This window comes from Oncorhynchus gorbuscha, linkage group LG01 (genome assembly GCF_021184085.1).
Source record: "Oncorhynchus gorbuscha isolate QuinsamMale2020 ecotype Even-year linkage group LG01, OgorEven_v1.0, whole genome shotgun sequence".
Taxonomy (NCBI): Eukaryota; Metazoa; Chordata; class Actinopteri; order Salmoniformes; family Salmonidae; genus Oncorhynchus; species Oncorhynchus gorbuscha.
In genome coordinates, this window is record NC_060173.1 from 106,973,007 (window position 1) to 106,992,058 (window position 19,052).

Sequence of the window (19,052 nt, forward strand, 5' to 3'; positions counted from 1 at the left end):
GTAGAACAGTTGAGACCTATGTCAGTAACATGTAGAACAGTTGAGACCTATGTCAGTAACATGTAGAACAGTTGAGACCTATGTCAGTAACATGTAGAACAGTTGAAAGCTATGTCCCTAACATGTAGAACAGTTGAGACCTATGTCAGTAACATGTAGAACAGTTGAGACCTATGTCAGTAACATGTAGAACAGTTGAGACCTATGTCAGTAACATGTAGAACAGTTGAGACCTATGTCAGTAACATGTAGAACAGTTGAGACCTATGTCAGTAACATGTAGAACAGTTGAGACCTATGTCAGTAACATGTAGAACAGTTGAGACCTATGTCACTAACATGTAGAACAGTTGAGACCTATGTCAGTAACATGTAGAACAGTTGAGACCTATGTCAGTAACATGTAGAACAGTTGAGACCTATGTCAGTAACATGTAGAACAGTTGAGACCTATGTCAGTAACATGTAGAACAGTTGAGACCTATGTCACTAACATGTAGAACAGTTGAGACCTATGTCAGTAACATGTAGAACAGTTGAGACCTATGTCAGTAACATGTAGAACAGTTGAGACATATGTCAGTAACATGTAGAACAGTTGAGACCTATGTCAGTAACATGTAGAACAGTTGAGACCTATGTCAGTAACATGTAGAACAGTTGAGACCTATGTCAGTAACATGTAGAACAGTTGAGACCTATGTCAGTAACATGTAGAACAGTTGAGACCTATGTCACTAACATGTAGAACAGTTGAGACCTATGTCAGTAACATGTAGAACAGTTGAGACCCATGTCATTAACATGTAGAACAGTTGAGACCTATGTCACTAACATGTAGAACAGTTGAGACCTATGTCAGTAACATGTAGAACAGTTGAGACCTATGTCAGTAACATGTAGAACAGTTGAAAGCTATGTCAGTAACATGTAGAACAGTTGAAAGCTATGTCACTAACATGTAGAACAGTTGAGACCTATGTCAGTAACATGTAGAACAGTTGAGACCTATGTCAGTAACATGTAGAACAGTTGAGACCTATGTCAGTAACATGTAGAACAGTTGAAAGCTATGTCACTAACATGTAGAACAGTTGAGACCTATGTCACTAACATGTAGAACAGTTGAGACCTATGTCAGTAACATGTAGAACAGTTGAGACCTATGTCACTAACATGTAGAACAGTTGAGACCTATGTCACTAACATGTAGAACAGTTGAGACCTATGTCAGTAACATGTAGAACGGTTGAAAGTTATGCTTTGACACAGCTATTATCTATATGATGTTGAAGAGTAAATGAATGATAAAGATAAAAAAGCGAAGAATATGTATATACACACCCACCTACAAATATATACATACACACTTACATACATATTAACTATATATATATATATAAAGTACCAATCAAAAGTTTGGACACACCTAATCATTCAAGGGTTTTGCTTTATTTATACTATTTTCTACATTGTAGAATAATAGTGAAGACGTCAAAATGATGAAATAACACATATGGAATCATGTAGTAACCAAAAAAGTGTTAAACAAAATACAATTTATATTTGAGATTCTTCAAAGAAGCCACCCTTTGCCTTGATGACAGCTTTGCACACTCTTGGCATTCTCTCAACCAGCTTCATGGGGAATGCTTTTCCAACAGTCTTGAAGGAGTTCCCACATATGCTGAGCACTTGTTGGCTGCTTTTCCTTCACTCTGGGGTCCAACTCATCCCAAACCATCTCAATGGTCCATAAGTAAAAAAAAAAATTTTGATGTATTACATAAGTAGTTTTTTGGGGTACCTGTATTTTATTTGTTTATTTTACTTCACTACATTCCTAAAGAAAATAATTAACTTTTTACACCATACATTTTCCTTGACACCCAAAAGTACTGGTTACATTTTGAATGGTTAGCGGGACATAGAAATGTTCCAATTCACACACTTATCAAGAGAACATCCCTGGTCATCCCTACTGCCTCTGATCTGACGGACTCACTAAACACACATGCTTCGTTTGTAAATTATGTCTGAGGAATGGAGTATGCCCCTGTCTATTCATTAATAAAATAAAAACTACAAAATGGCGCCATCTGGTTTGCTTAATATAAGGTATTTAAAATGATATATACCTTTTTACTTTTACTCAAGTAGTATTTTATTTAACTGACTTTCACTTGAGTCATTTTCTATTAAGGCACCTTTTCTTTTACTCAAGTATGACAATTGGGTACCTTTGCCACCACTGGATCCCTCAGTCACCTCTCTTTCTGTGTCTGTCTCTTTTACTCCCTTTCTCTTGCTTCTTTTCTCTGTTCCCTCTGTATCTGCGGACAGTGCTACTAGAGACCATGTTATAATATCCAGAAACCCTGAGTTTGGTCCTTCTGTAGCTCAGTTGGTAGAGCATGGCGCTTGTAACGCCAGGGTAGTGGGTTCGATTCCCGGGACCACCCATACGTAGAATGTATGCACACATGACTGTAAGTCGCTTTGGATAAAAGCGTCTGCTAAATGGCATATTATTATTTATTAATATATTTATTATTATACATCCTCAGGTTACTCACAACAGCGAAATGCAAGATTAAGATATTTATTGTCTCTGCCCTCCCACTTTGTGTGTCCCACTTTCGGGGTCCCACTGTTAAACTGAATACTTATGTAAATTATATTTCCTATAATTTTTTATTTTTTATAAATTAGCAAAAAAAAATCTAAAAACCAATTTTTGCTTTGTCATTATGGGGTACTGTGTGTAAATTGATGAGAGAGAGAAGAAAACAATGAATCTAGGGTATGTAACAGTTTTCCTTGGGTTGGATTTATTTCAATCCTGCCCACATGCCCACAGCTGTCAGCACCCAAGTAATCGTACATTCGGAGCGCAGCTGCATGAAACCTGAACCTGAACGTAATGCAGACTGACTGTGGTACATTTGATTTGACTTTGGATATTCCTGTTTGGGACCATCAGTAAATTAAGTACATGAATTTACACAATATAGGACAATATTTTCACATTTCCAAATTTAAATAACTTTCCAATACATTTCAAACCAACTATAAATTATAGAAATCAGAAAAGTATTGAAAGTATTGAAAGCAGAAAAAAGATAATTAAAAGATATGCAACATGAAAATGTTTTCAAATGTGCACTGTGTAATTTGCTGACGGTCCCTAACTAGCCCCACTGATAGCCTATCCATAACCAAGCCAATTTTGCCAAGGTAGTACTGTACACAGGCCGGCTGAAGCTACAGTAATTGGCGAATGAAGTTTGCTAGCTTGCAAAACCTAAGCTACTTCCGGATCTGGTTAGACTGTTTCAAATGATCTAGAAAGGTGAGTGACTAACTGTATACCATTTTGGCAGAGTGAACACACATCAAAGCACACATCCAAGACCAAAATCTCTTTCTCAGTGGCATTTCCTAATGAGGAGGTTTGAAACCGAGGATCAGTTTAGCCCCTCTTTAAAGCAAAACAGAAAACAAAATACAGTACAGTAAGAAGCACAAACCATCTAAATGTTCCTGACGAACAACTACATTAAAAGGGAAGAGGTTAAAGGGATGGTTTGAAGTTTTGGCAGTGAAGCCCTTTTTTAAAACAACTTCTTATTTTCAATGATGGCCTAGGAACAGGCAGTCAGGCTGTTCAGGGGCAGAACGACAGATTTCTACCTTGTCAGCTCAGTGGTTTGAACTTGCAACCTTCCGGTTACTAGTCCACCGCTCTAACCACTAGGCTACCCTGCATCTACTATCAATCTATCCCTTTTTTTATGTCTCTGGGTCCAGTATGAAGGAAGTTAGTTTCGTGAGCCAACGCTAACTAGCGTTAGCACAATGACTGGTAGTCTACAGGAACAGCTAGCATAAAAATGGTGTCCACAAATGGTATCCATCTGACTCTAGTAGATAAAAGGCTTAATTACCAAAATCTCAAACTATCCCTTTAAAGTGAAACATTCCAGTCTGTATAGCTTTGAACTATTTGAACCAGCTTTCCCTGATAAAAAAAAAAGTATAAAAAATGTGTCAAATCAAATCAAAACAAATCAAATTTTATTTGTCACATACACATGGTTAGCAGATGTTAATGCGAGTGTAGCGAAATGCTTGTGCTTCTAGTTCCGACAATGCAGTGATAACCAACAAGTAATCTAACTAACAATTCCAAAACTACTGTCTTATACACAGTGTAAGGGGATAAGGAACATGTACATAAGGATATATGAATGAGTGATGGTACAGAGCAGCATACAGTAGATGGTATCGAGTACAGTATATACATATGAGATGAGTGTCATGTTTGTCATTTATTATCATGTCTTGTCCCTGTGCTCCCCATTCTGTTCGTTTCCCTCTGCTGGTCTTATTGGGTTCTTTCCCTCTTTCTATCCCTCTCTCTCCCCCTCCCCCTCTCACTCTCTCGCTCTCTCTTCTCTCTATCGTTCCGTTCCTGCTCCCAGCTGTTCCTATTCCCCTAATCATCATTTAGTCTTCCCACACCTGTTCCCGATCCTTTCCCCTGATTAGAGTCCCTATTTATTCCTTTGTGTTCCGTTCCTGTCCCGTCGGTTCCTTGTTTAGTATTCACCATGCTGTGATTGCGTTTCGCCCTGTCCTGTCGTGTTTTTGCTGTGATTGTGTATCGCCCTGTCCTGTCGTGTTTTTTGCCTTCATCAGATGCTGCGTGTGAGCAGGTGTCTCTGTCTACCACGGCCTGCGCCTACCCGACAGCGACCTGCAGTCTGTGGCCGCTTCTCCAGTTATTCCCCTCTACAGACTAGAGGATTTCTGTTATTCCCTGTTTGGACTTAAATAAACTCTGTTTCTGTTAAGTCGCTTTTTGGGTCCTCTTTCACCTGCATGACAGAAGGAACCGACCAAGGAATGGACCCAGCGACTTCAGACGCTCGTTACACTGCCGTCAAGATCCAAGGAGCCATGCTCGGCAGACACGAGCAGGAATTGTCTGCTGCTCGCCATGCCGTGGAGAACCTGGCCGCTCAGGTTTCCGACCTCTCTGGACAGTTCCAGAGTCTACGTCTCGTGCCACCTGTTACTTCCTGGCCTGCCGAGCCTCCAGAACCTAGGGTTAATAACCCACCTTGCTAATCCGGGCAGCCCACTGAGTGCCGCTCCTTTCTCACGCAGTGTGAGATAACCCAACACATACTCTAGAGAGAGAGCTCGGGTTGCTTACGTCATTTCACTCCTTACTGGCCGGGCTGAGAATGGGGCACAGCTATCTGGGAGGCAAGGGCTGATTGCTCTAACAAGTTCCAGAACTTTAAAGAGGAGATGATTCGGGTTTTTGACCGTTCAGTTTTGGTAGGGAGGCTTCTAGGGCCCTGGCTTCCTTATGCCAAGGTGAACGGTCCATAACGGATTATTCTATTGAGTTTCGCACTCTTGCTGCCTCTAGTGAGTGGAACGAGCCGGCGCTGCTCGCTCGTTTTCTGGAGGGACTCCACGCAGTGGTTAAGGATGAGATTCTCTCCCGGGAGGTTCCTTCAGATGTGGACTCTTTGATTGCTCTCGCCATCCGCATAGAACGACGGGTAGATCTTCGTCACCGGGCTCGTGGAAGAGAGCTCGCATCAACGGTGTTTCCCTGCTCCGCATCGCAACCATCTCCCTCCTCTGGCTTTGAGACTGAGCCCATGCAGCTGGGAGGGATTCGCATCTCGACTAAGGAGAGGGAACGGAGGATCACCAACCGCCTGTGCCTCTATTGCGGAGTTGCTGGACATTTTGTTAATTCATGTCCAGTAAGAGGCCAGAACCCATCAGTAAGCGGAGGGCTACTGGTGGCGCTACTACTCAGGTCTCTTCATCTAGATCTTGTACTACTATGTCGGTCCATCTACGCTGGACCGGTTCGGGTGCTACATGCAGTGCCTTGATTGACTCTGGGGCTGAGGGTTGTTTCATGGACGAAGCATGGGTTGGAAACATAACATTCCTTTCAGACCGTTAGACAAGCCTACGCCCATGTTTGCCTTAGATGGTAGTCATCTTCCCAGTATCAAATTTGAGACACTACCTTTAACTCTCACAGTATCTGGTAACCACAGTGAGACTATTTCTTTTTTGATTTTCCGTTCACCGTTTACACCTGTTGTTTTGGGTCATCCCTGGCTAGTATGTCATAATCCTTCTATTAATTGGTCTAGTAATTCTATCCTATCCTGGAACGTTTCTTGTCATGTGAAGTGTTTAATGTCTGCCATCCCTCCCGTTTCTTCTGTCCCTACTTCTCAGGAGGAACCTGGCGATTTGACAGGAGTGCCGGAGGAATATCATGATCTGCGCACGGTCTTCAGTCGGTCCCGAGCCAACTCCCTTCCTCCTCACCGGTCGTATGATTGTAGTATTGATCTCCTTCCGGGGACCACTCCTCCTCGAGGTAGACTATACTCTCTGTCGGCTCCCGAACGTAAGGCTCTCGAGGATTATTTGTCTGTGTCTCTTGACGCCGGTACCATAGTGCCTTCTTCTTCTCCGGCCGGGGCGGGGTTCTTTTTGTTAAGAAGAAGGACGGTACTCTGCGCCCCTGCGTGGATTATCGAGGCTGAATGACATAACGGTTAAGAATCGTTATCCGCTTCCCCCTTATGTCATCAGCCTTCGAGATTCTGCAGGGAGCCAGGTGCTTTACTAAGTTGGACCTTCGTAACGCTTACCATCTCGTGCGCATCAGAGAGGGGACGAGTGGAAAACGGCGTTTAACACTCCGTTAGGGCATTTTGAGTACCGGGTTCTGCCGTTCGGTCTCGCCAATGCGCCAGCTGTTTTCAGGCATTAGTTAATGATGTTCTGAGAGACATGCTGAACATCTTTGTTTTTGTCTATCTTGACGATATCCTGATTTTTTCTCCGTCACTCGAGATTCATGTTCAGCACGTTCGCGTGTTCTACAGCGCCTTTTAGAGAATTGTCTCTACGTAAAGGCTGAGAAGTGCTCTTTTCATGTCTCCTCCGTTACTTTTCTCGGTTCCGTTATTTCCGCTGAAGGCATTCAGATGGATTCCGCTAAGGTCCAAGCTGTCAGTGATTGGCCCGTTCCAAGGTCACGTGTCGAGTTGCAGCGCTTTTTAGGTTTCAATTTCTATCGGCGTTTCATTCGTAATTTCGGTCAAGTTGCTGCTCCTCTCACAGCTCTTACTTCTGTCAAGACGTGTTTTAAGTGGTCCGGTTCCGCCCAGGGAGCTTTTGATCTTCTAAAAGAACGTTTTACGTCCGCTCCTATCCTCGTTACTCCTGACGTCACTAGACAATTCATTGTCGAGGTTGACGCTTCAGAGGTAGGCGTGGGAGCCATTCTATCCCAGCGCTTCCAGTCTGACGATAAGGTTCATCCTTGCGCTTATTTTTCTCATCGCCTGTCGCCATCTGAGCGCAACTATGATGTGGGTAACCGTGAACTGCTCGCCATCCGCTTAGCCCTAGGCGAATGGCGACAGTGGTTGGAGGGCGACCGTTCCTTTTGTCGTTTGGACAGACCATAAGAACCTTGAGTACATCCGTTCTGCCAAACGACTTAATGCCCGTCAAGCTCGTTGGGCGTTGTTTTTCGCTCAATTTCTTACCGTCCGGGTAGCAAGAACACCAAGCCTGATGCCTTATCCCGTCTGTTTAGTTCTTCTGTGGCACTGATCCCGAGGGGATTCTTCCTTATGGGCGTGTTGTCGGGTTAACAGTCTGGGGAATTGAAAGACAGGTTAAGCAAGCACTCACGCACACTGCGTCGCCGCGCGCTTGTCCTAGTAACCTCCTTTTCGTTCCTGTTTCCACTCGTCTGGCTGTTCTTCAGTGGGCTCACTCTGCCAAGTTAGCTGGTCATCCCGGTGTTCGAGGCACTCTTGCGTCTATTCGCCAGCGCTTTTGGTGGCCGACTCAGGAGCGTGACACGCGCCGTTTCGTGGCTGCTTGTTCGGACTGCGCGCAGACTAAGTCGGGTAACTCTCCTCCTGCCGGTCGTCTCAGACCGCTCCCCATTCCTTCTCGACCATGGTCTCACATCGCCTTAGGCTTCACTACCGGTCTGCCTTTGTCTGCGGGGAAGACTGTGAGAGCCGCCAATAAACGCAGGATTAAGAGTCCAAGGTATTGTTGCGGCCAGAGAGTGTGGCTTTCCACTCGCAACCTTCCTCTTACGACAGCTTCTCGTAAGTTGACTCCATGGTTCATTGGTCCGTTCCGTGTCTCCCAGGTCGTCAATCCTGTCGCTGTGCGACTGCTTCTTCCGCGACATCTTCGTCGCGTCCATCCTGTCTTCCATGTCTCCTGTGTTAAGCCCTTTCTTCGCACCCCGTTCGTCTTCCCTCCCCCCTCCCGTCCTTGTCGAGAGCGCACCTATTTACAAGGTACATAAGATCATGGACATGCGTTCTCGGGACGGGGTCACCAATACTTAGTGGATTGGGAGGGTTACGGTCCTGAGGAGAGGAGTTGGGTTCCGTCTCGGGACGTGCTGGACCGTTCACTCATCGATGATTTCCTCCGTTGCCGCCAGGATTCCTCCTCGAGTGCGCCAGGAGGCGCTCGGTGAGTGGGGGGGTACTGTCATGTTTGTCATTTATTATCATGTCTTGTCCCTGTGCTCCCCATTCTGTTCGTTTCCCTCTGCTGGTCTTATTGGGTTCTTTCCCTCTTTCTATCCCTCTCTCACCCCTCCCCCTCTCACTCTCTCGCTCTCTCTTCTCTCTATCGTTCCGTTCCTGCTCCCAGCTGTTCCTATTCCCCTAATCATCATTTAGTCTTCCCACACCTGTTCCCGATCCTTTCCCCTGATTAGAGTCCCTATTTATTCCTTTGTGTTCCGTTCCTGTCCCGTCGGTTCCTTGTTTAGTATTCACCATGCTGTGATTGCGTTTCGCCCTGTCCTGTCGTGTTTTTGCTGTGATTGTGTATCGCCCTGTCCTGTCGTGTTTTTTGCCTTCATCAGATGCTGCGTGTGAGCAGGTGTCTCTGTCTACCACGGCCTGCGCCTACCCGAAGCGACCTGCAGTCTGTGGCCGCTTCTCCAGTTATTCCCCTCTACAGACTAGAGGATTTCTGTTATTCCCTGTTTGGACTTAAATAAACTCTGTTTCTGTTAAGTCGCTTTTGGGTCCTCTTTCACCTGCATGACAATGAGTGTGTAGACAAAGTAAACAAAGTGGCATAGTTAAAGTGGCTAGTGATACATGTGTTACATAAGGATGCAGTCGATGATGTAGAGTACAGTATATACATATGCATATGAGATTAATAATGTAGGGTAAGTAACATTATATAAGGTAGCATTGTTTAAAGTGGCTAGTGATATATTTACATCATTTCCCATCAATTCCCATTATTAAAATGGCTGGAGTTGGGTCAGTGTCAATGACAGTGTGTTGGCAGCAGCCACTCAGTGTTAGTGGTGGCTGTTTAACAGTCTGATGGCCTTGAGATAGAAGCTGTTTTTCAGTCTCTCGGTCCCAGCTTTGATGCACCTGTACTGACCTCGCCTTCTGGATGATAGCGGGGTGAACAGGCAGTGGTTCGGTGGTTGATGTCCTTGATGATCTTTATGGCCTTCCTGTAACAACGGGTGGTGTAGGTGTCCTGGAGGGCAGGTAGTTTGCCCCCGGTGATGCGTTGTGCAGTCCTCACTACCCTCTGGAGAGCCTTACGGTTGAGGGCGGAGCAGTTGCCGTACCAGGCGGTGATACAGCCCGCCAGGATGCTCTCGATTGTGCATCTGTAGAAGTTTGTGAGTGCTTTTGGTGACAAGCCAAATTTCTTCAGCCTCCTGAGGTTGAATAGGCGCTGCTGCGCCTTCTTCACGACGCTGTCAGTGTGAGTGGACCAATTCAGTTTGTCTGTGATGTGTATGCCGAGGAACTTAAAACTAGCTACCCTCTCCACTACTGTTCCATCGATGTGGATAGGGGTGTTCCCTCTGCTGTTTCCTGAAGTCCACAATCATCTCCTTAGTTTTGTTGACGTTGAGTGTGAGGTTATTTTCCTGACACCACACTCCGAGGGCCCTCACCTCCTCCCTGTAGGCCGTCTCGTCGTTGTTGGTAATCAAGCCTACCACTGTTGTGTCGTCCGCAAACTTGATGATTGAGTTGGAGGCGTGCGTGGCCACGCAGTCGTGGGTGAACAGGGAGTACAGGAGAGGGCTCAGAACGCACCCTTGTGGGGCCCCCGTGTTGAGGATCAGCGGGGAGGAGATATTGTTGCCTACCCTCACCACCTGGGGGCGGCCCGTCAGGAAGTCCAGTACCCAGTTGCACAGGGCGGGGTCGAGACCCAGGGTCTCGAGCTTGATGACGAGCTTGGAGGGTACTATGGTGTTGAATGCCGAGCTGTAGTCGATGAACAGCATTCTCACATAGGTATTCCTCTTGTCCAGGTGGGTTAGGGCAGTGTGCAGTGTGGTTGAGATTGCATCGTCTGTGGACCTATTTGGGCGGTAAGCAAATTGGAGTGGGTCTAGGGTGTCAGGTAGGGTGGAGGTGATATGGTCCTTGACTAGTCTCTCAAAGCACTTCATGATGACGGAAGTGAGTGCTACGGGGCGGTAGTCGTTTAGCTCAGTTACCTTAGCTTTCTTGGGAACAGGAACAATGGTGGCCCTCTTGAAGCATGTGGGAACAGCAGACTGGTATAGGGATTGATTGAATATGTCCGTAAACACACCGGCCAGCTGGTCTGCGCATGCTCGGAGGGCGCGGCTGGGGATGCCGTCTGGGCCTGCAGCCTTGCGAGGGTTAACACGTTTAAATGTCTTACTCACCTCGGCTGCAGTGAAGGAGAGACTGCATGTTTCCGTTGCAGGCCGTGTCAGTGGCACTGTATTGTCCTCAAAGCGGGCAAAAAGTTATTTAGTCTGCCTGGGAGCAAGACATCCTGGTCCGTGACTGGGCTGGATTTCATCTTGTAGTCCGTGATTGACTGTAGACCCTGCCACATGCCTCTTGTGTCTGAGCCATTGAATTGAGATTCCACTTTGTCTCTGTACTGACGCTTAGCTTGTTTGATAGCCTTACGGAGGGAATAGCTGCACTGTTTGTATTCAGTCATGTTGCCAGACACCTTGCCCTGATTAAAAGCAGTGGTTCGCGCTTTCAGTTTCACGCGAATGCTGCCATCAATCCACGGTTTCTGGTTAGGGAATGTTTTTATTGTTGCTATGGGAACGACATCTTCGACACACGTTCTAATGAACTCGCACACCGAATCAGCGTATTCGTCAATATTCCCATCTGACGCAATACGAAACATGTCCCAGTCCACGTGATGGAAGCAGTCTTGGAGTGTAGAGTCAGCTTGGTCTGACCAGCGTTGGACAGACCTCAGCGTGGGAGCCTCTTGTTTTAATTTCTGTCTGTAGGCAGGGATCAGCAAAATGGAGTCGTGGTCAGCTTTCCCGAAAGGGGGGCGGGGCAGGGCCTTATATGCGTCGCGGAAGTTAGAGTAACAATGATCCAAGGTTTTACCACCCCTGGTTGCGCAATCGATATGCTGATAAAATTTAGGGAGTCTTGTTTTCAGATTGGCTTTGTTAAAATCCCCAGCTACAATGAATGCAGCCTCCGGATAAATGTTTTCCAGTTTGCAAAGAGTTAAATAAAGTTCGTTCAGAGCCATCGATGTGTCTGCTTGGGGGGATATATACGGCTGTGATTATAATCGAAGAGAATTCTCTTGGAAGATAATGCGGTCTACATTTGATTGTGAGGAATTCTAAATCAGGTGAACAGAAGGATTTGAGTTCCTGTATGTTTCCTTCATCACACCATGTCCCGTTAGTCATGAGGCATACGCCCCCGCCACTCTTCTTACCAGAGAGATGTTTGTTTCTGTCGGCGCGATGCGTGGAGAAACCCGTTGGCTGCACCGCCCTGGATAGCGTTTTCCCAGTAAGCCATGTCTCCGTAAAGCAAAGAACGTTGCAGTCTCTGATGTCCCTCTGGAATGCCACCCTTGCTCGGATTTCATCAACCTTGTTGTCGAGAGACTGGACATTGGCAAGAAGAATACTGGGAAGTGGTGCGTGATGTGCCCTTTTTCGGAGTCTGACCAGAACACCGCCGCGTTTCCCTCTTTTTCGGAGTCGTTTCCTTGGGTCGCTGCATGCGATCCATTCCGTTGTCCTGTTTGTAAGGCAGAACACAGGATCCGCGTCGCGGAAAACATATTCTTGGTCGTACTGATGGTGAGTTGACGCTGATCTTATATTCAGTAGTTCTTCTCGACTGTATGTAATGAAACCTAAGATGACCTGGGGTACTAATGTAAGAAATAACACGTAAAAAAACAAAAAACTGCATAGTTTCCTAGGAACGCGAAGCGAGGCGGCCATCTCAGTCGGCGCCGGAAGTATGTGTGTGATGCCTGTGAAGCCTATTGCCGCTGGCTAGCAGGCTATAGAGCTAAGCTAGTGCTCCCAGTGGTCTATCCTCCCTCACATGTTTAGTGTGTGTATCTCTGAGTGTACAGTAATTACAGAGCAGAGGAGGTTGCAGTAGGGGAACAGTCAGACTTACAGAGTTTTTCAGAGCTGGATGAGGGTTGAAATGTAGGTTGACATTGAATGGAATCCAGATCCATGTTAGTGAAGACTATAGCCTCGGGTTACTGAGCTCAGCCTGTCTAATTAGCTTTTCCAGTGCATCAGCATGCATGGCTTTGGCTGTGTTTAGACAGGCAGCTCAATTATCATATTTTTTTCACTAATGGATCTTTTGATCAATCAGATCAGCTCTGAAAATGTTCTGATGTGAAAAGTTCTGCTGCGATTGGTCCAAAAAAAAAAAAAAAATAAGGGAGGGTTTGGCCGTGGTAGGCCGTCATTGTAAAAATAAAAATGTGTTTTAACTGATTTGCCTACTTAAATAAAGGTAAATAAAGGATCAGGGCATGTATAATTATGTCTCCACCACGATGCAAAAGGACGCTTGTCATAAGATGCCTGGAAACAAGAAGCTTGAAACCAGTACTACTCCCGTTACATGGGAAGAACGTGTCAAAACATGCAAACAGAATCCCAAAAAAAGAGAGAGCCTCTCCCATGAGTCATGGAAGTCTAATCTGTATTTTTCAAGGGCACATCACAGGGGTGCTGGACCAAAGAAAATGTGTAGTAATGAAGTAGGACTCGCACACACAGTTGCATTCACTAGCCTAATTAAATGAGCAATTGTGTCTAATGGAGCAATTGTGTGTGCAGGTCACTGTTTTATTTATTCATGAGTCCTGGAAGAGCAGGGGTTATTGGGATTCTTAGGGAGAAGAAGTGAAGGAGGGGCAGGAGTGAAGGAAGGGCAGGAGTGAAGGAGGGGTAGGAGTGAAGGAGGGGCAGGAGTGAAGGAGGGGCAGGAGTGAAGGAGGGGTAGGAGTGAAGGAAGGGGTAGGAGTGAAGGAGGGGCAGGAGTGAAGGAGGGGCAGGAGTGAAGGAGGGGCAGGAGTGAAGGAAGGGCAGGAGTGAAGGAGGGGTAGGAGTGAAGGAGGGGCAGGAGGGGAGGGGCAGGAGTGAAGGAGGGGTAGGAAAGGAAGGGGCAGGAGTGAAGGAGGGGCAGGAGTGAAGGAGGGGCAGGAGTGAAGGAGGGGTAGGAGTGAAGGAGGGGCAGGAGTGAAGGAGGGGCAGGAGTGAAGGAAGGGCAGGAGTGAAGGAGAGGTAGGAGTGAAGGAGGGGCAGGAGTGAAGGAGGGGTAGGAGGAAGGAAGGGGTAGGAGTGAAGGAGGGGCAGGAGTGAAGGAGAGGTAGAAGGAGGGGCAGGAGTGAAGGAAGGGCAGGAGTGAAGGAGAGGCAGGAGTGAAGGAGTAGCGGCATAGAGAAGTGGAGGAGAGCAAGAGTGCAGGCAGGAGATGCAGCACTACTACTACTCACATACTGAGAGTTATCCAGCGGAGCCATGGCCACAGTCTTGAAGTTATCCATGAGCACAGCATCAAACTCCTGCAGGCCGGCGCTGGTGTGCACCACCCGGTCTTTGACGAAGATGCTGACAGCTCGGAGCATGAAGGAGACAAACAGGTGGATGTGGATGTAGTTCCTGGTACAGTGGAGACGCCTGACAGGAAACAGAGGCCCAGGAAATGTTAACATTTCTAATAGTTGAGACACTCTAAAAATATAAACTTCTATAAGCAGCGTGTGGCCGCATTGTGTTAGTAACCACCTTCTGTATGAGCACTAACACACCAGGCAGGTGGCCGATATTCTGGTCAGAGGCCCGCTGGTTTAGCCCATAAGAGTATGTTATAACCATGTTATGACCCCTCTACAGTCTAACCTCTGTCTAAGCTGGGGGAAGGGGAGGGGTGGTCTACTAAGCTATATAGAATTGTTTTAAGAAGGTCATACCAAGGATCATTTTGCTATTTGATCTTGAACTAAAAAATAAAAAAAATAAAAACACATTGAATAACAAATTTACTACATGGAACAGATAGCCCCGCAATAAGTTTGTTCTGAAGTGTCTGTCCTATGTCTGAAAGATAACCAAATCAAATAAAACTTTTTTTTAAATGATCACATATTTAGCAGATGCTATTGCTGGTGTAGCGAAATGCTTGTGTTCCTAGCTATAACAGTGCAGTAGTATCTAAAAATGACCCACAACAATACACACAAATCTAAAAGTAAAATAATGGAATTTAAAAATATATAGTCATTAGATCGAGCAATGTTAGAGTGACTAAAATACAGAAGAATAGAATACAGTATATACATACGAGGTTAACTTCACTAGGGTAGGGGGCAGCATTCGGAATTTTGGATGAAAAGCATGCCCAAATTAAACTGTCTGCTACTCAGTCCCAGAATATAGGATATGCATATAATTAGTAGATTTGGATATGAAACACTCTAAAGTTTCCAAAAGTGTTAAAATAATGTCTGTGAGTTTAACAGAGCTGATATGGCAGGCAAAAACCAGAGGAAAATCCACCAGGAAGTACTATTATTTTGAAAGGCTGTTTTTCCATTGAAAGCCTATCCACCAAACAAAGACTTTGGATCCAGTTCACAAGCTCTGCACCTTCCTCTACATGTGACCAGTCTTTAGGCACTGTTTTAAGCTCTTACTCTGAAAAATGAGGGAGATACAGCACTTTCAATCAGTGACCAGTGGAAATTTCAAATTCATCAGCCATGCGCCTGATCGGGATCGCGCCTTTCTTGTTTCTCCTTTCCTATTGATGAAGCTTTTGTCCGGATGAAATATTATTTATTATTTATGACAAAAACAACCGGAGGATTGATTTTAAACATCGTTTGTCATGTTTCTACTAACTTTTATTATACTTTTTAAAAACTTAAATGCCTACTGCATTCGAAATACTGGACAAAATGCTCAAACAACAAGGAGGTCATGCTCATAAAGAGAGGGACATTATCGAACAAAACAAACATTTATTGTCTACCATGGAGACCTGGGAGTTCCACCAGATGAAGATCATCAATGGTATGTGATTAATTGTAATGCTATTTCTGACATTTGTGACACTCCTTGGCTGGAAAATGACTGTATGCGTTTCTGTGGCTAACTAACATAATCGCAAAGTGTGCTTTCGTCGTAAAGTGTGTTTGAAATCTGACACATCGGTTGCATTAAGGAGATGTTTGTCTATATTTCCATGAAAACACTTGTATAGTTTATCAATGTTTATGATGAGTATTTCTGTCATTTTATGTAGCTCTCTGCACTTTCACCGGATGTTTGTTTGAGACAATGCATTTCTGACCACAACGCGTAATGTAAACTCAGATTTTTGGATATAAATATGAACTTTACCGAACAAAACATACATGTATTGTGTAACATGAAGTCCTATGAGTGTCATCTGATGAAGATCATCAAAGGTTAGGGATTAATTTTATCTATATTTCTGCTTTTTGTGAATCCTCTCTTTGGCTGGAAAAATGTCTGTGTTATTCTGTGAATAGGCACTCACCTAACATAATCATTTGGTTGGCTTTTGTCGTAAAGCCTTTTTTGAAATTGGACACTATCGCTGGATTTACAACAGGTGTATCTTTAAAATGGTGTAAAATACATGTATGTTTGAGGAATTTTAATTATGGGACTTCTGTTTTGAATTTGGTGCCCTGCAGTTTCACTGGCTGTTGACGAGGTGGGACGCTACCGTTCCAAGTACCCTAGAGACCCATACCCGTACATAGGGCAGCAGCCTCCAAGGTGCAGGGTTACGTAACTGGGTGGAAGCCGGCTAGAGATGGCTATTTAACAGTCTGATGACATTTACATTACATTTACATTTAAGTCATTTAGCAGACGCTCTTATCCAGAGCGACTTACAAATTGGTGCATTCAGCTTATGACATCCAGTGGAACAGCCACTTTACAATAGTGCATCTAAATCTTTTAAGGGGGGGGGTGAGAAGGATTACTTTATCCTATCCTAGGTATTCCTTAAAGAGGTGGGGTTTCAGGTGTCTCCGGAAGGTGGTGATTGACTCCGCTGTCCTGGCGTCGTGAGGGAGTTTGTTCCACCATTGGGGGGCCAGAGCAGCGAACAGTTTTGACTGGGCTGAGCGGGAACTGTACTTCCTCAGTGGTAGGGAGGCGAGCAGGCCAGAGGTGGATAAACGTAGTGCCCTTGTTTGGGTGTAGGGCCTGATCAGAGCCTGGAGGTACGGAGGTGCCGTTCCCCTCACAGCTCCGTAGGCAAGCACCATGGTCTTGTAGCGGATGCGAGCTTCAACTGGAAGCCAGTGGAGAGAGCGGAGGAGCGGGGTGACGTGAGAGAACTTGGGAAGGTTGAACACCAGACGGGCTGCGGCGTTCTGGATGAGTTGTAGGGGTTTAATGGCACAGGCAGGGAGCCCAGCCAACAGCGAGTTGCAGTAATCCAGACGGGAGATGACAAGTGCCTGGATTAGGACCTGCGCCGCTTCCTGTGTGAGGCAGGGTCGTACTCTGCGGATGTTGTAGAGCATGAACCTACAGGAACGGGCCACCGCCTTGATGTTAGTTGAGAACGACAGGGTGTTGTCCAGGATCACGCCAAGGTTCTTAGCGCTCTGGGAGGAGGACACAATGGAGTTGTCAACCGTGATGGCGAGATCATGGAACGGGCAGTCCTTCCCGGGAGGAAGAGCAGCTCCGTCTTGCCGAGGTTCAGCTTGAGGTGGTGATCCGTCATCCACACTGATATGTCTGCCAGACATGCAGAGATGCGATTCGCCACCTGGTCATCAGAAGGGGGAAAGGAGAAGATTAATTGTGTGTCGTCTGCATAGCAATAATAGGAGAGACCATGTGAGGTTATGTCAGAGCCAAGTGACTTGGTGTATAGCGAGAATAGGAGAGGGCCTAGAACAGAGCCCTGGGGACACCAGTGGTGAGAGCGCGTGGTGAGGAGACAGATTCTCACCACGCCACCTGGTAGGAGCGACCTGTCAGGTAGGACGCAATCCAAGCGTGGGCCGCGCCGGAGATGCCCAACTCGGAGAGGGTGGAGAGGAGGATCTGATGGTTCACAGTATCGAAGGCAGCCGATAGGCCTAGAAGGATGAGAGCAGAGGAGAGAGAGTTAGCTTTAGCAGTGCGGAGCGCCTCCGTGATACAGAGAAGAGCAGTCTCAGTTGAATGACTAGTCTTGAAACCTGACTGATTTGGATCAAGAAGGTCATTCTGAGAGAGATAGCGGGAGAGCTGGCCAAGGACGGCACGTTCAAGAGTTTTGGAGAGAAAAGAAAGAAGGGATACTGGTCTGTAGTTGTTGACATCGGATGGATCGAGTGTAGGTTTTTTCAGAAGGGGTGCAACTCTCGCTCTCTTGAAGACGGAAGGGACGTAGCCAGCGTTCAGGGATGAGTTGATGAGCGAGGTGAGGTAAGGGAGAAGGTCTCCGGAAATGGTCTGGAGAAGAGAGGAGGGGATAGGGTCAAGCGGGCAGGTTGTTGGGCGGCCGGCCGTCACAAGACGCGAGATTTCATCTGGAGAGAGAGGGGAGAAAGAGGTCAGAGCACAGGGTAGGGCAGTGTGAGCAGAACCAGCGGTGTCGTTTGACTTAGCAAACGAGGATCGGATGTCGTCGACCTTCTTTTCAAAATGGTTGATTAAGTCATCTGCAGAGAGGGAGGAGGGTGGGGGAGGGGGAGGAGGATTCAGGAGGGAGGAGAAGGTGGCAAAGAGCTTCCTAGGGTTAGAGGCAGATGCTTGGAATTTAGAGTGGTAGAAAGTGGCTTTAGCAGCAGAGACAGAGGAGGAAAATGTAGAGAGGAGGGAGTGAAAGGATGCCAGGTCCGTAGGGAGGCGAGTTTTCTTCCATTTCCGCTCGGCTGCCCGGAGCCCTGTTCTGTGACCTTAAGACCTTAAGGTCCTTAAGATAGAAGCTGTTTTTCAGTCTCTCAGTCCCAGCTTTGATGCACTTGTACTGGCCTCGCCTGCTGGATGATAGCGGGGTGAACAGGCCGCGGCTCGGGTTGTTGAGTTCCTTGTCACATCTACTTCTACTCCTGCTACGCCCTTTGGTGTTCATCCGGTGTCTTCTTGACCTGCAGTTATTCCCCTGTACACTCCCTCTCTCTCCCTCTCCCTCTATGTGTGATTGTGTGGTTGAAGACAGGTGTGCTGGAGTCAGAGCAGATCCCTACCAGCTGCAACTCGTTCCATAATCAAGACCTCTACAAATAGCATGGGAGTGGCAAGATGGAGTCGTGATCAGATTTGCCGAATGGAGGGCGGGGGAGGGCCTTGTAGGCATTTAAAAAAAGTTGAGTAGCAGTGGTCCAATGTTTTACCAACTCAAGTACAACTGTACGGTCAGTGTTGGTAGAACTTCGGTAGCGTATTCCTCAAATTTGCTTTGTTAAAATCCCAAACTACAATAAAGGATATGTTTTTTCCAGTTTGCATAAAGTCCAGTTCTAAGAGGGCCATCGTGGTATCGGCTTGAGGGGGATTATACACGTCTGTGACTATAACCAAAGAGAATTCTCCTGGGGGGTAATATGGTCGGTATTTTAGGTTGGGTGAACAAAAGGACTTGAATTTCTGTATGATATCATAATCATGTAACATA

General features: G+C 46.2%; 1 protein-coding gene across 1 annotated transcript in view; it reads right to left on the reverse strand.

Annotated features, from left to right (window-relative positions):
• Positions 1–19,052, reverse strand: part of LOC124029851 (parathyroid hormone 2 receptor-like) — a 94,341-nt gene that overhangs the window by 48,606 nt on the left and 26,683 nt on the right. The window contains exon 6 of the mRNA XM_046341444.1: positions 13,888–14,071. Within this exon, the coding sequence (XP_046197400.1) occupies positions 13,888–14,071 (184 nt within the window). The remainder of the gene's footprint in view (positions 1–13,887; positions 14,072–19,052) is intronic.